The sequence below is a fragment of the Saccopteryx bilineata genome, chromosome 4 (assembly GCF_036850765.1).
Source record: "Saccopteryx bilineata isolate mSacBil1 chromosome 4, mSacBil1_pri_phased_curated, whole genome shotgun sequence".
NCBI lineage: Eukaryota > Metazoa > Chordata > Mammalia > Chiroptera > Emballonuridae > Saccopteryx > Saccopteryx bilineata.
Genome location: NC_089493.1, coordinates 192,936,296 through 192,948,394, shown reverse-complemented (window position 1 = coordinate 192,948,394; position 12,099 = coordinate 192,936,296). Strand labels below are relative to the sequence as shown.

At 41.6% G+C, this 12,099-nt stretch overlaps 1 protein-coding gene across 3 annotated transcripts in view; it reads right to left on the bottom strand.

Annotated features, from left to right (window-relative positions):
• Positions 1–12,099, bottom strand: part of CREBRF (CREB3 regulatory factor) — a 60,474-nt gene that overhangs the window by 25,541 nt on the left and 22,834 nt on the right. For 2 of the 3 annotated variants that reach the window (XM_066273295.1, XM_066273296.1), the window contains exons 2-3: positions 4,105–4,290; positions 1,530–1,655 (exon numbers count right to left, since the gene is read on the bottom strand). In XM_066273295.1, coding sequence (XP_066129392.1) covers positions 1,530–1,655; positions 4,105–4,113 — 135 coding nt within the window. In that variant the 5' untranslated portion in view covers positions 4,114–4,290. Of the gene's footprint in view, positions 1–24; positions 153–1,529; positions 1,658–4,104; positions 4,291–12,099 lie in introns of those variants that run through there. The other variant, XM_066273297.1, reaches the window with a different exon arrangement.

Sequence of the window (12,099 nt, the reverse complement as noted above, 5' to 3'; positions counted from 1 at the left end):
TATTTTAAGATAAAGGCTACTTACATGTAACTTTACCATTCCATATAACATCATTTCCTTGGGCAAGAAAAAAAAGAGAAAATATGTCCCTTGAGAGGTTTAAGTGTGGTCCAAATATCAAGGCCTCTTGAACTTTACTATAAACACTCTCCCTGAAAAAAAAATTTACATTTCCTGATCTTTGACCTAGAAGGATTTTGGCATCTCCTTAGAAACAAGCATTAATTACAAAGCAAATAGTGAAGACCTTACCTTCATCACAGAAGACTCTGTCCTCTTAAAATGAGAACTTAAGAGGCAATGAACAACTCAAAGAAAGTTGGAATTCAGCCACAAAAGAATAAGCTCTTTGGTAAGACCTTGTGATAACTCTTGGGCATGGCCAATAAAATCCTCCTTACGAGTCGAGATGTGAGTAGGACTATGCAGCCTTTACAAAGAATGCAGCTTAATAGACTAACACGAGAGGCTGCTCACCAAATATGCTCATGTTAAAAAGGTTATAGGATACTTATAAATATGCCATTCAATTGAAAATATTGATATAATTAGATAGGAATGGATATAATTAGATAGGACTGCTACCTCTGTCAGTAGCGGTCATCCCTGGGAAGAAGGTTTGGAGAGTAAAAGCTCGGCAAGGAAATGAGGAAGTTTTCAGTTTCCCAGTTTTCTGTTCTGTTTTGACTTTTGCATTTGTTTGGGATTTTAGTTTCATTTTTACTTGTGCTTGTGCGTGTCTGCCTGCCTCTGTGTCTTAACATCTTTATTGAAGTATAATTTATATACCATAAAATTCACCTCTATTAAGTATACAATTCAGTGATTTTTAGTAAATTAACCATTTTGTGTCCTTAGTTACCCAGTTTTTATATACTTTCTCTATGTTGCTTACATTGTATGTAATTATAATTTTTAAATGTTTCTCTTAGGAATCTTAAGTGTCTACTTTAAAAATAAATGATAAGTGCCTGACCTGTGGAGGCACAGTGGATAAAGCGTCGACCTGGAAATGCTGAGGTCACTGGTTCGAAACCCTGGGCTTGCCCGGTCAAGGCACATATGGGAGTTGATGCTTTTAGCTCCTCCCCCCTTCTTTCTCTCTGTCTCTCCTCTCTCTCTGACTCTCCCTCTCCTCTCTAAAATGAATAAATAAAAAATAAAGAAAAATAAATGATAAGTATATGCAGCTATTGCTTGGGATTGCTATTTTTGTCTCACTTTCTGTGTCCTATGCCTTGTTCCACGTTAGCATTTCTAAATTTGCCAGTTAAAAAGTCCTTTAGCATTTAAGCATATTAAAAAGACAGCTTCCCGTCCTCCTCATCAAAAACCAGATTCAAGATATTTAGAAAACCTTTCCTCTTATTATTTTCAGGGCTTCACACATCCTTCTAAAATGACTAGACTGATGTGACATGAATCAAATTTGGCCTAATCACATTTTTTTTCTTTTGAGCATTTATAAATAAAAAACTCTACCACAACAGCTTTACTGTAAATCAAAGAATCCAAAAAGAGTTACTTACCAGTTCATACATGAAATCTGGATCTGAACTGTTTGCTAAGAGATCTGTGCTCATCAGAGTCTGTTCTGAAAAGGTGTGGCTTCGAAAGGCATCCCCGAAAGGCGGATCCATTCCGCTTACACTAGGCTACAACAGCAAGGGTCTAATTTCAGAGTGTGAAGGACTACTTCAAGACCACTTTATTATATATACGCCCCACCCCTACTCCTACTAAGTATTTTCAGAAAACAATTCTGTATTTTTCTGTTTAGTACATTTAGGAGATATAAACTAGCATGAAACTGTGGGCTGATATTAGAGAAGTAACTAAGATGCATGAACCAGAAAAAGAAATGGAGTGGCAATTGTTCACAGTACCTAACCTCTAAAGACTAAAGCTTACTTAGTCACTGGAGTCAGCATACGGTACCTAACGAGTACTTTTATTAGGCTATAAATATTCTTCAACTATATCTCTAATTATACTCTGTACTAACTCCCCGAAGAAGAGAACCCCTGCCTTCGATCCTGTCAGAGCACATACAGAAACAGATCGATGTTCCTGTATCTCCATGTCCCCCTCTCCCCCTTTCCTAAGGTCTATGGAGGTAGCAGGCCAGTCCAACTCTGTATTCCCAAGTGAGCTTAATGTCTTATTTCCCAAAACAGGCTGGAAGAGATTTGGGCATCTCTAGTCAGCAAATGCCTCAGGAATGTGATGGAGATATGATTAACTAAATATCCAAAAATCTCCTGGGCAAGACCAGTAACTTGACGAGCTCAATAGCTTTGATTCTGATTCCTGAAAAGGGTATAATTCATCCTATAATAAATAAGAAAATGAAAAAAGAGTAGGTACTCAGAGTTAATCTCTCCCCCTTCTTCATTTCAGTATTTCTACAGATCACTCCAGAATGAAGGCAGGGCTCATACTTCTAAAGTGGCCCAAACGAGTGAAAGACCTCCCTTTGAAATTGAACTTGCATGAAGGAAGAAGATGGGTAAAAATACAAATTCCTTCTATGTCTTTTTTTTCTTCTTCTGCAAGTTTCTGCTGAAACTTTAAAAAATTGTTATTCTACTTGCTTACATATTTGTACTCACACATCCTCTGCCTACCACAGACTCACACGCACTCTCTCGTGTTTTCCTTCATGGCACGGCCCATCCCACTCTTTTCTTTCTGATTTTCCCCAACCCTATCAGACTACAAGCTCAAAATAAGTATTTTTTAATATATTTTTTTTATTTTAGAGAGAAAGGAAGGGAGAGGGAGAAAGGGAGAAAGAAGGAGAAGGGGAAAAAGAGGGAAAGAGAGGGAGGAAGGAGGAGGGAAAGGGGAGAAGAAGAGAGGGGGAGAGGGGGACATGGAGATACAGGAACATCGATCTGTTTCTGTATGTGCTCTGACAGGATCGAACCAGCAACCTCTGTGCTTCAGGATGATGCTCTAAACAACTGATCTACCTGGTCAGGGCTCCAAATAAGTATTTTATAGTCCTAAATTCAATTATTCAATAAATAGTAAATTAAGCCTTGAGTGGGAAAGAAATCTATATGAGTTTGTGCAGTCCACTTGGCAGGAGGTTGGGGTGGAGGTGGGCCACTAGTTTTTGTAACATCAGCAAGCAAATCCACTTTCTTTGCCTCTGCTGCTTGCCTCTGAGTCACTGCACAGTTCTAGCAAGTTTCTGATTTCCCGAGCTCAGGGCATAGTTCTTCCTGGCCTCACAGAAAGCCACCTAAGAATCCCTGTCCTCTCACTGTTTCTAGATGTCTCTGCAACACTGAACACAAAGAGGGGAGAGGGGAAAGCTGATGACCAAGGGGAAAGGAAGAAGTGTGGATGTGCTGAGTGGGGACTAACAGGGCTTCATGTACCGTTTCAGTGACTACCTGAAACCAGAACTGATCAAGCCAAAGGAGATCATGATATAAATGGCTATATTCAAGCTCAGACATGTCGGTGGGAGGTGTGTGTGTGAGGGGTACATGTGGATGTGTATGAAAAACATACACCATTTCCTCTTAATTGCTTTTCAATTCAACAGGCGTGAATGGAAAGGTACAGCTGGGAAACTGGAAGAAGACAGAGAAGACGAAAATAGGCCTCTGTGGCAGATAAATTTTCAGGGGAGTTGGTTAAGCCTCCATAAAGCCAGATCTGTCCACCTTCTAACTTTTCATTCAACATGGCCCCTGTGTCAAGCTCACTGAACATCAAAGCTGTATTGCAAAGCAGGAAATAGGCCCTGGCCGGATAGCTGGGTTGGTTAGAGCATTGTCCCGAAGCACAGAGGTTGCCGGTTCGATCCCCGGGCACATTGCAGGACAGACTAATGTTCCTGTCTCTCCCTCTCTCCCTTGCTCTTTCTAATATCAATAAAATAAACATTAAAAAAAAAGGAAGGAAATAGAAGCAATGAAAGGAAGAGCATATATTCAAAACCAGCTGCGATCAGGAGGAAAATGTCTTTCAAAAGTAGTGTATCACGTTGTGTTGAGAACCGGAGCACTCACCTGACTTTCTGAACCAATGACCCTGACTTTCTGCCACGGGAAGACAGAAACCCTGTACCTGTTCCGTATGATTTACCTGAGGCATTTCCAAGCCCAGATCCTGCGAGTCTGATCCCAAACTTCTTTTTTTTCTTGTTTGTAAATTCCTTTCCAGCTTTACTTTTAGTTTCAGGATAAAGGTGATTTTCACAACAAACGGCCGGGTCCCCGGAGCGCCTTCACTTCAACTGCTCGGGTCAGTGCTTTCCTTTCCTGTGCGGATCTGTCAAACAACACCACACAGCAACCTCTGAGCACCACTAAAGACAAGCTGACCTTTCAAAATGACCTTAACAAAGAACACTTTAAAGGAGTCAGTCTTGTGGTTGCATTATCAAGAATTTGGTCTTTCTTAATACCAACTATTCTGAAATTCACCGTTCCTTTCTTTATTTGTTTCTAATTGGCCAATCAGCAACTAGCCACATTAAAAAAATTAACACAGGACAAATTTCCCCATGATCTGAAAGATGTCTTATACTTAATGTTAAAGTAAAGCTCCCATTCACTTTATGTTCCGTATGAAAAAGTGTCACAACATTTCATTCTATCTATTGCATCATCATTACCACTAAATTCATCTATATTTTATATTGCTCATAAAGCCACAAGAAGAGCAATAAATAAATAATGAACAGTGTCATTTAACATATCCTCTACATTAAATAAAATTACATATGTAATGTTATGTGCAACATTATTCTTTCAGTTACAAGTGAAAGCTGTCCTTGAAGTAAGAATTATTCAAGTTTTTATGGCCCTGGCCAGTTGGCTCAGTGGTAGAGCATCGGCCTGGCGTGCAAGAGTCTCGGGTTCGATTCCCAGCCAGGGCACACAGGAGAAGCGCCGCCCATCTGCTTCTCCACCTCTCCCCCTTTCCTTCCTCTCTGTCTCTCTCTTCCCCTCCCACAGCCAAGGCTCCACTGGAGCAAAAAGTTGGCCCGGGCGCTGAGGATGGCTCCATGGCCTCTGCCTCAGGTGCTAAATGGCTCTGGTCTTAACAGAGCAATGCCCCAGATGGGCAGAGCATCGCCCCCTAGTGGGCATGCCGGGTGGATCCCGGTCAGGCGCATGCAGGAGTCTGTCTGACTGCCTCCCCGTTTCCAACTTCAGAAAAATACAAAAAAAAAAAAAAAAAAGAATTATTCAAGTTTTTAAACATGTGTATGCTGAGGGGGAAAACAGGGATATGGACTACTTTGCAGAGCAGTTTTCAGGGTTAAACAATGATTGCAAATCACTTGGCACTGGCAGAGACTTAGTGTTAGTTCCCCTTCCCCCCTTCTGTGAAGGCCTTAATCAATAGGAACTGAACAACTATTCCCATTTTGGCATCCTTTCCTAGATTAGTGGTCCTCAAGTGTGACCTATTCCCATTTTGGCATCCTTTCCTAGATTAGTGGTCCTCAAGTGTGACCTCAGGACCAGTACCATCAACATCAGTCTGGAAATCTGTTACAAGTGCTAAAGCCTGGGCCCCAGCCCAGAACTACTAGAGCAGAAACTGGAAGTGGGGCCCAGGGATATGTTTTAACAAGCCCTCTAGGTGACTCTCACCTTCCCTAAAAGCTGAGAACCACTGTCTACACCAAACTCCTTGCTTTCATTCAGTCTAGATGTAGCATCATTTCTCAGATTGATGTAAGAGCCAATTTAAGCTGAGTTGCCCTCTATAGTTAACACATTGTCTGGGCTAAAAGGTTAGAGTGGTACATTATTTCAGAGATCTCTTGCTGAACAAATAAGAGATAGGCAACAAGGGACTCAATCATGGTTCCACTTAATTAGATGAATAAATTGGCTACAATTTGCATTTCCTGGCTCTCCACTGGGCTCTCCCCTCTGGTGGGCTGTCATTCTGAGCTCTTTGGTCTAGCCTAGGAGACACCATCAAGTACCCAGCCTGGGCCTAGAAATAGAATTAGTAGTTATGCCTCTCAGTCCAGTGTTACAGTCTACGTGGATTGCTCTCTGCTCCTGCCAAAGGCCAGTTCTGGCCCAGCTTCTCCCTGAGTGGCTTCATGGTTGGTTCTACTGCTGATATGTAGCTTTAGTCCTAATTCTTCCCCTGATTCCTGTGAAAAACAGGTCAGCTGCATTTTCTAAAACTATTATTCAGACCCCAAAAAGGCATATGATTCAAGTAATGCATTCAACAAAGTGTACCAGCGTAAGCCTGGTTTGGAACCTGGATCTAGGAGAAAGGTTTGATATTCTGTAAAACCTGAAACCTCCCCTTCCTAGCAAGAGTGGAAAACTCAAGAAGAGACTGAGTTGTATTCAATACTTACTTACTGGCACACACTAAAGACACCATCTACTAACAGCTTTGTTCATCAGGGAAACACGGGATCAAAAAAAGGCTAAATTCTAGTTGCAGCTTTCACTTGCAAACCACACAACACTGAGGGGTCAATCTTTCTAAGTTTAATTTTCCTCATCTCTCTAGCTACCAAATTTTCTGTGCCATAATACTTCCATAAAAATGCAAGTATTTATTTAAAATTGTATTTAAACACTTGGCCCCAAAGCCAACTTCCATCAATGCAGTTAACAAAAAGACCACTTGTTTGGGAGACCAGAGACCTGGATGGCAGTTTTGATCCCATTATCAAAACTAAACAGATATGGGAATTAGAGCTTAAATTTTTGCCTTAGCTCCCAGACTGAGCAGTTACAATTATTCTCCTTGAACTATGTAATAGGGATGTTATGAAAATTAAGTGAAATATTAAATTAGGATATAGTAATAAATCTAAAAGGGAATTTTTATCAGTAGGTATATTTTGCCAATGCTTTCTTTTGTCCCACACCTAGTCCAGCTCAGAAACTCAACATCTGTGACAGCTATTGTAAGCAAGGCTGAATGTTTTAAAGACACACATTCCCAACAGAGGGTATCCGTTATCTAAAGGGTTGAGCTTGTTCACCTGGGATAGTTCAAGGTCCTTAGTTGCCTCTCCTAGTTTCTCAAGTAGCAGGGAACAGGAGGGGGGAAAGGGTCAAACCTACCCCAAGAAGTAGGACTTCGTTTCAGCGATCAACTCTTCTAGTTTCTAAAACTAGTAACCCGCCTGACTAGGCGGTGGTACAGTGGATAGAGCGTCGGACTGGGATGCGGAAGGACCCAGGTTCGACACCCCGAGGTCGCCAGCTTGAGTGCAGGCTCATCTGGTTTGAGCAAGGCTCACCAGCTTGGACCCAAGGTTGCTGGCTCCAGCAAGGGGTTGCTCGGTCTGCTGAAGGCTCGCGGTCAAGGCACATGTGAGAAAGCAATCAATGAACAACTAAGGTGTTGCAACGCGCAATGAAAAACTGATGATTGATGCTTCTCATCTCTCTCCGTTCCTGTCTGTCTGTCCCTGTCTATCCCTCTCTCTGACTCACTCTCTGTCTCTGTAAAAAATAAATAAAATTTAAAACTAATGACCCAAGTTCACAACAAACCATCCTCATTCCCAACATTTTGCACCCATTTCCCAGAACTGGTTGATACTGTTCTCAACATATACTGAGAAACAACCATGAAGAACAACATTCCCCACTCAAAAGTGTAAGAAAAAGAAAGCTTCTACAGCAATTGCCATTGCACAGAATCTTCCATAATGACACACTGCTCCAAACTATCTCCTATATGTGGGAGCCATATAGGAAAGGATATATTAATGCTTAGATGGCCAGGTAACACTGAGGAGAAAGGTGTAACATCTGGCTTTTCAGGGTGCCCTCTTAGTTCTTTGGGCTCAAGAAAATCCTTACTTTACTCAACATTTTAATACAAAATCCATCAAAAGCAACAGTTTGATTTCTTCATGTGTGACCTGAGGAATATTTGTTCTGAGGAATGTTACGTGGCTACTCAACAGAAAGGCTGTGAGGTTAAAATAAACTGTTATACTGCCTTTACACAGGACTTCTTGGAAACTTTACGCACGTTACAAACCACCAACAGGTGAATAAAAACAGATAATATTTCAGATAATATTTTCCAAACTTACTTGATCACAAAATCCTGTTCTATCCTCAAACTGAACTCAACACTAATGTTTCTTAAAAAAGGGAGGGATGTAAATTAATTCCCTTTACTTCCTTTTATTCACAGCTCCAGATCACCGTTTTCCAGTACAGTTATGTTTCTCAAGGGAGAAGACTGTGGACCATCAAAAAGAATATTTACCGCCTGACCAGGTGGTGGCGCAGTGGATAGAGCATTGGACTGGGATACGGAAGGACCCAGGTTCGAGACCCCAAGGTCGCCAGCTTGAGTGCGGGTTCATCTGGTTTGAGCAAAAGCTCACCAGCTTGGACCCAAGGTTGCTGGCTCGAGCAAGGGGTTACTGGGTCTGCTGAAGGCCCACGGTCAAGGCACATATGAGAAGGCAATCAATGAACAACTAAGATGTTGCATCAAAAAACTAATGATTGATGCTTCTCATCTCTCTCTGTTCCTGTCTGTCTGTCTGTCCCTGTCTATCCTTCTCTCTGATACTCTGTCTCTGTAAAATAAATTTAAAAAATATATATTTACCAACAGATTTTCTATACCAGGGTTTACTCAAAGCTCTTCTCCAGCTCCTTGGTGCAGGAAGATACCCTGGTAACCAAGACCCAGCTCTCTGAAGCAATGAGAGGGGGCAAATGATTGATTTATGAGCAGCAGTGGGACCTCTTTGCACCAGGCGCTACCCTAGGATCTTCCGGCTCTCCATTTGAGAACATGTTGAGGCCAACTATGCATATTAGGCAAGGCAAATGGTAAAGTAAAATTAAAAGTAAGGTCAAGGCCCTGGCCGGTTGGCTCAGCGGTAGAGCGTCGGCCTGGCGTGGGGGGGACCCGGGTTCAATTCCCGGCCAGGGCACATAAGAGAAGCACCCATTTGCTTCTCCACCTCTCCCCCTCTCCTTCCTCTCTGTCTCTCTCTTCCCCTCCTGCAGCGAGGCTCCATTGGAGCAAAGATGGCCCGGGCACTGGGGATGGCTCCTTGACCTCTGCCCCAGGCGCTAGAGTGGCTCAGGTCGTGGCAGAGCAACCCCCTGGAGGGGCAGAGCATCGCCCCCTGGTGGGCAGAGCATCGCCCCTGGTGGGCGTGCTGGGTGGATCCCGGTCGGGCGCATGCGGGAGTCTGTCTGACTGTCTCTCCCCGTTTCCAGCTTCAGAAAAATACAAAAAAAAAAAAAAAAAAGTAAGGTCAAAGGTCTTACAAAAGCTCCTCCCTCAGACTGTTCAAACCACTAATCCAATCTTTGAAAGCCAAACCCAAGGGTTGACTGTTTGCCTCAGGCAGGTCCCACATATCCAAGCGCTCCTAGATTATGCCCCTCTGAATCTGAGGGTTTCGGCTGATCCCTGAGAGTCTACAGAGAGGGAAAAGGTTGACATCAAGAAAAACATAAACCTCTTTGTAAATGAAAATGTCACCGTCTATCATGGCCAGCATCCCTGAAGCTCCCCTCTCCCAGAGCACTGGCTTCAGCCACTGCTCCCTTTCAGTAACTGGAGAGAACTGGTTCCTCACAATGGTAAGCAGCACTTCTGAGTCATCCAACAGTTATCAAAGTAGATGGTCAAAAATTTTTGACACACCCATTAGGATGGCTATTATTCAAACAAAACAAAACAAAACAAAACAAAAATGGAAAATAACAAGTGTTGGCAAGGATATGGAAAAACCAGTACCTTTGTGCATTTCTGGTTGGATAATATAAAATGGTGCAGCTGTGACGAAACAGTTCAATGGTTCCTCATAGTTATGCACAGAATTACCATATGATCCAGCAACTCCACATCTGGATATGCACCCAAAAGAATCAGGGACTCAAACAGATACAGATGCACCCATGTCCACAGCAGCACTATTGACAAGAGTCAAAAGGTAGAAACAACCCTTGTGGCTATCAACAGATGAACGGATAAACAAAATGTGGTCCATGCATACAACAAAACATTATTCAGCCATAAAAAGGAATGAAATGCTGATGATACATACTACATCATGGATGAACCTTGAAAACATTATGTCAGGTAAAATAACCAGACACAAGGATACAAATATCATATAATTCCATTTATATGAGGTACCAGAATAGGCAAATTCAGAGACAGAAAGAACAGAGGTTACCAGAAGCTGGGAGAGTTAGTGTTTAATGGGTACAGTTTCCACTTGGGATGATAAAATGTTCTGGATATTCACAGTGGTGAGTTATATAAGATTGCCAATGTACATAATGCCACTGAATTATATACTTAAAAATAGTTTAAATGGTAAAATTTATGTTTACCAAAATGAAAAATATTTAAAATTTTTTTGAGGTAGAAAAAACTAACACATTTACACTGTTATATAATTCGTATACCATTGTTTATTTTGATCTTTCCTAATCTTTGCTGGTTCGTGATTATCATTTGTTTCATGTGGGCAGAGTTCTTTGGTTCTCTCTCTGTCTTTACACTGTGCAAGATTCACAATTCTAAGAGGTAACTATCCTGACTCCCAATTTAAATAAATCATTTGAGGCCTAACTCCCAAGTAAAGTTTAAAGAAGGGGAAGACAGGGGGAAGAGGGTTGTGATAGGGAGAGAAAGCAAGGACCACTGACTTGGTAACTTAAAGGTTTATACTTGTTTGGCAAGAAAGTTTATTTGTTTATCCAAGCTCTTTAGCACACCAGGACCCATCCACCACACACATGCTGTCCATTCTGCTACCCTCCACATGTCCCATTCAGTAGTTCCTCTCCTTTTGAAAACGACTAGGCAAAAGTCATTTCTGTTGCTTATTAAATCAAGTCACTACCTGTTTTATGGTGCAGCAGCAATCAGAGGTCCCCAAATCTCCAAACCATCAAGGAAACAGAGGCTGCCTATGCAAGAAACACACTGGAGTAAAGGTGGGGCCACGTTCTCCCTTGGTTATGTAATACAAATCATGTGACTACAACTACAGGTGAAGAGCAACTCTCTACCCCCCTAACAGCAGCTCTCTGAACTCCAAAATTTAGAATACAGGCAAGTACTTCAAGCTAGATGGCTATAGTTTATGTCAGGAACTATCAGCAAAAGACTCACATTATTTATTTTCTAAATCCTGCTGCTGCTGGTCTTTGAAGAGGGAAACTAGTGGAAAGAGGGCAGTAAGGAGAGAGAAGACATCTCTTTACCCACAGACTGGGTGAGAAAAGGGCATTTTCCTAGCCATGAAGTACCTTGGACCTTTTAAGCAAATGTGATTCTTCCGCCACGCCACCTAGTGGACTCTGTCCCTGGGTCAATTCAATAGTTTCCTTTTATTCTCATACTCTATGAATTTAAAACTATGGGGCTTGAATTAGTTTTGCCACAAAAACAGAATAATTTTACTAAGAATCCTAAGGTGCAAAGACACTAAATCTCAAGAATGATCTCTCTTTGGAATGCTGTCTTGGAGGAATACACAAGACCTCTTCAAATTTTATTCGATTCCTTTACAAAGGCTTTGCCTAACTTTTATCTTTGGGTTACAGAAACAACATATGGAAGCTTGGTTAAAACACTTTGGGAATCAATAAGAAAAACCATTCAACGTGCATTGAACTGGAAAAGCTACTTTTTATTCCTGAAAACTATCAACTATAAGATATTAGGGGCTTTCAGAAGCTTTGATACCTGAAAGTAAAGTTGTTCAGAGCACAAGAGCATGGGACAATTGGACAATTTTAGTCAGAACCAGGTAATGCATTTCTAGCCCCACCCACACTTGGTTACCACTGGCAACAAAATATTCACAAATTTGTATTTGTGTAGCTGTTCACAGATCACCAAAGCACACTGCTATACCCTGTCATGTCATGAAACAAATTGGCAAAGTAGTTAGGGTATTCACATCATTACCATCCCCACTCTCTGTCCAACCATTTTTATATTAACAAAAAAAGTTCAACAAGGATGGATTTGTCCAAGGTCTCATCAGTAAATGGATGCCTCTGTACAAACCTATCATCACAGACACCATCTCTACTCTCAAAGATCATAGAGGATGCCCAAATCTACATCTTC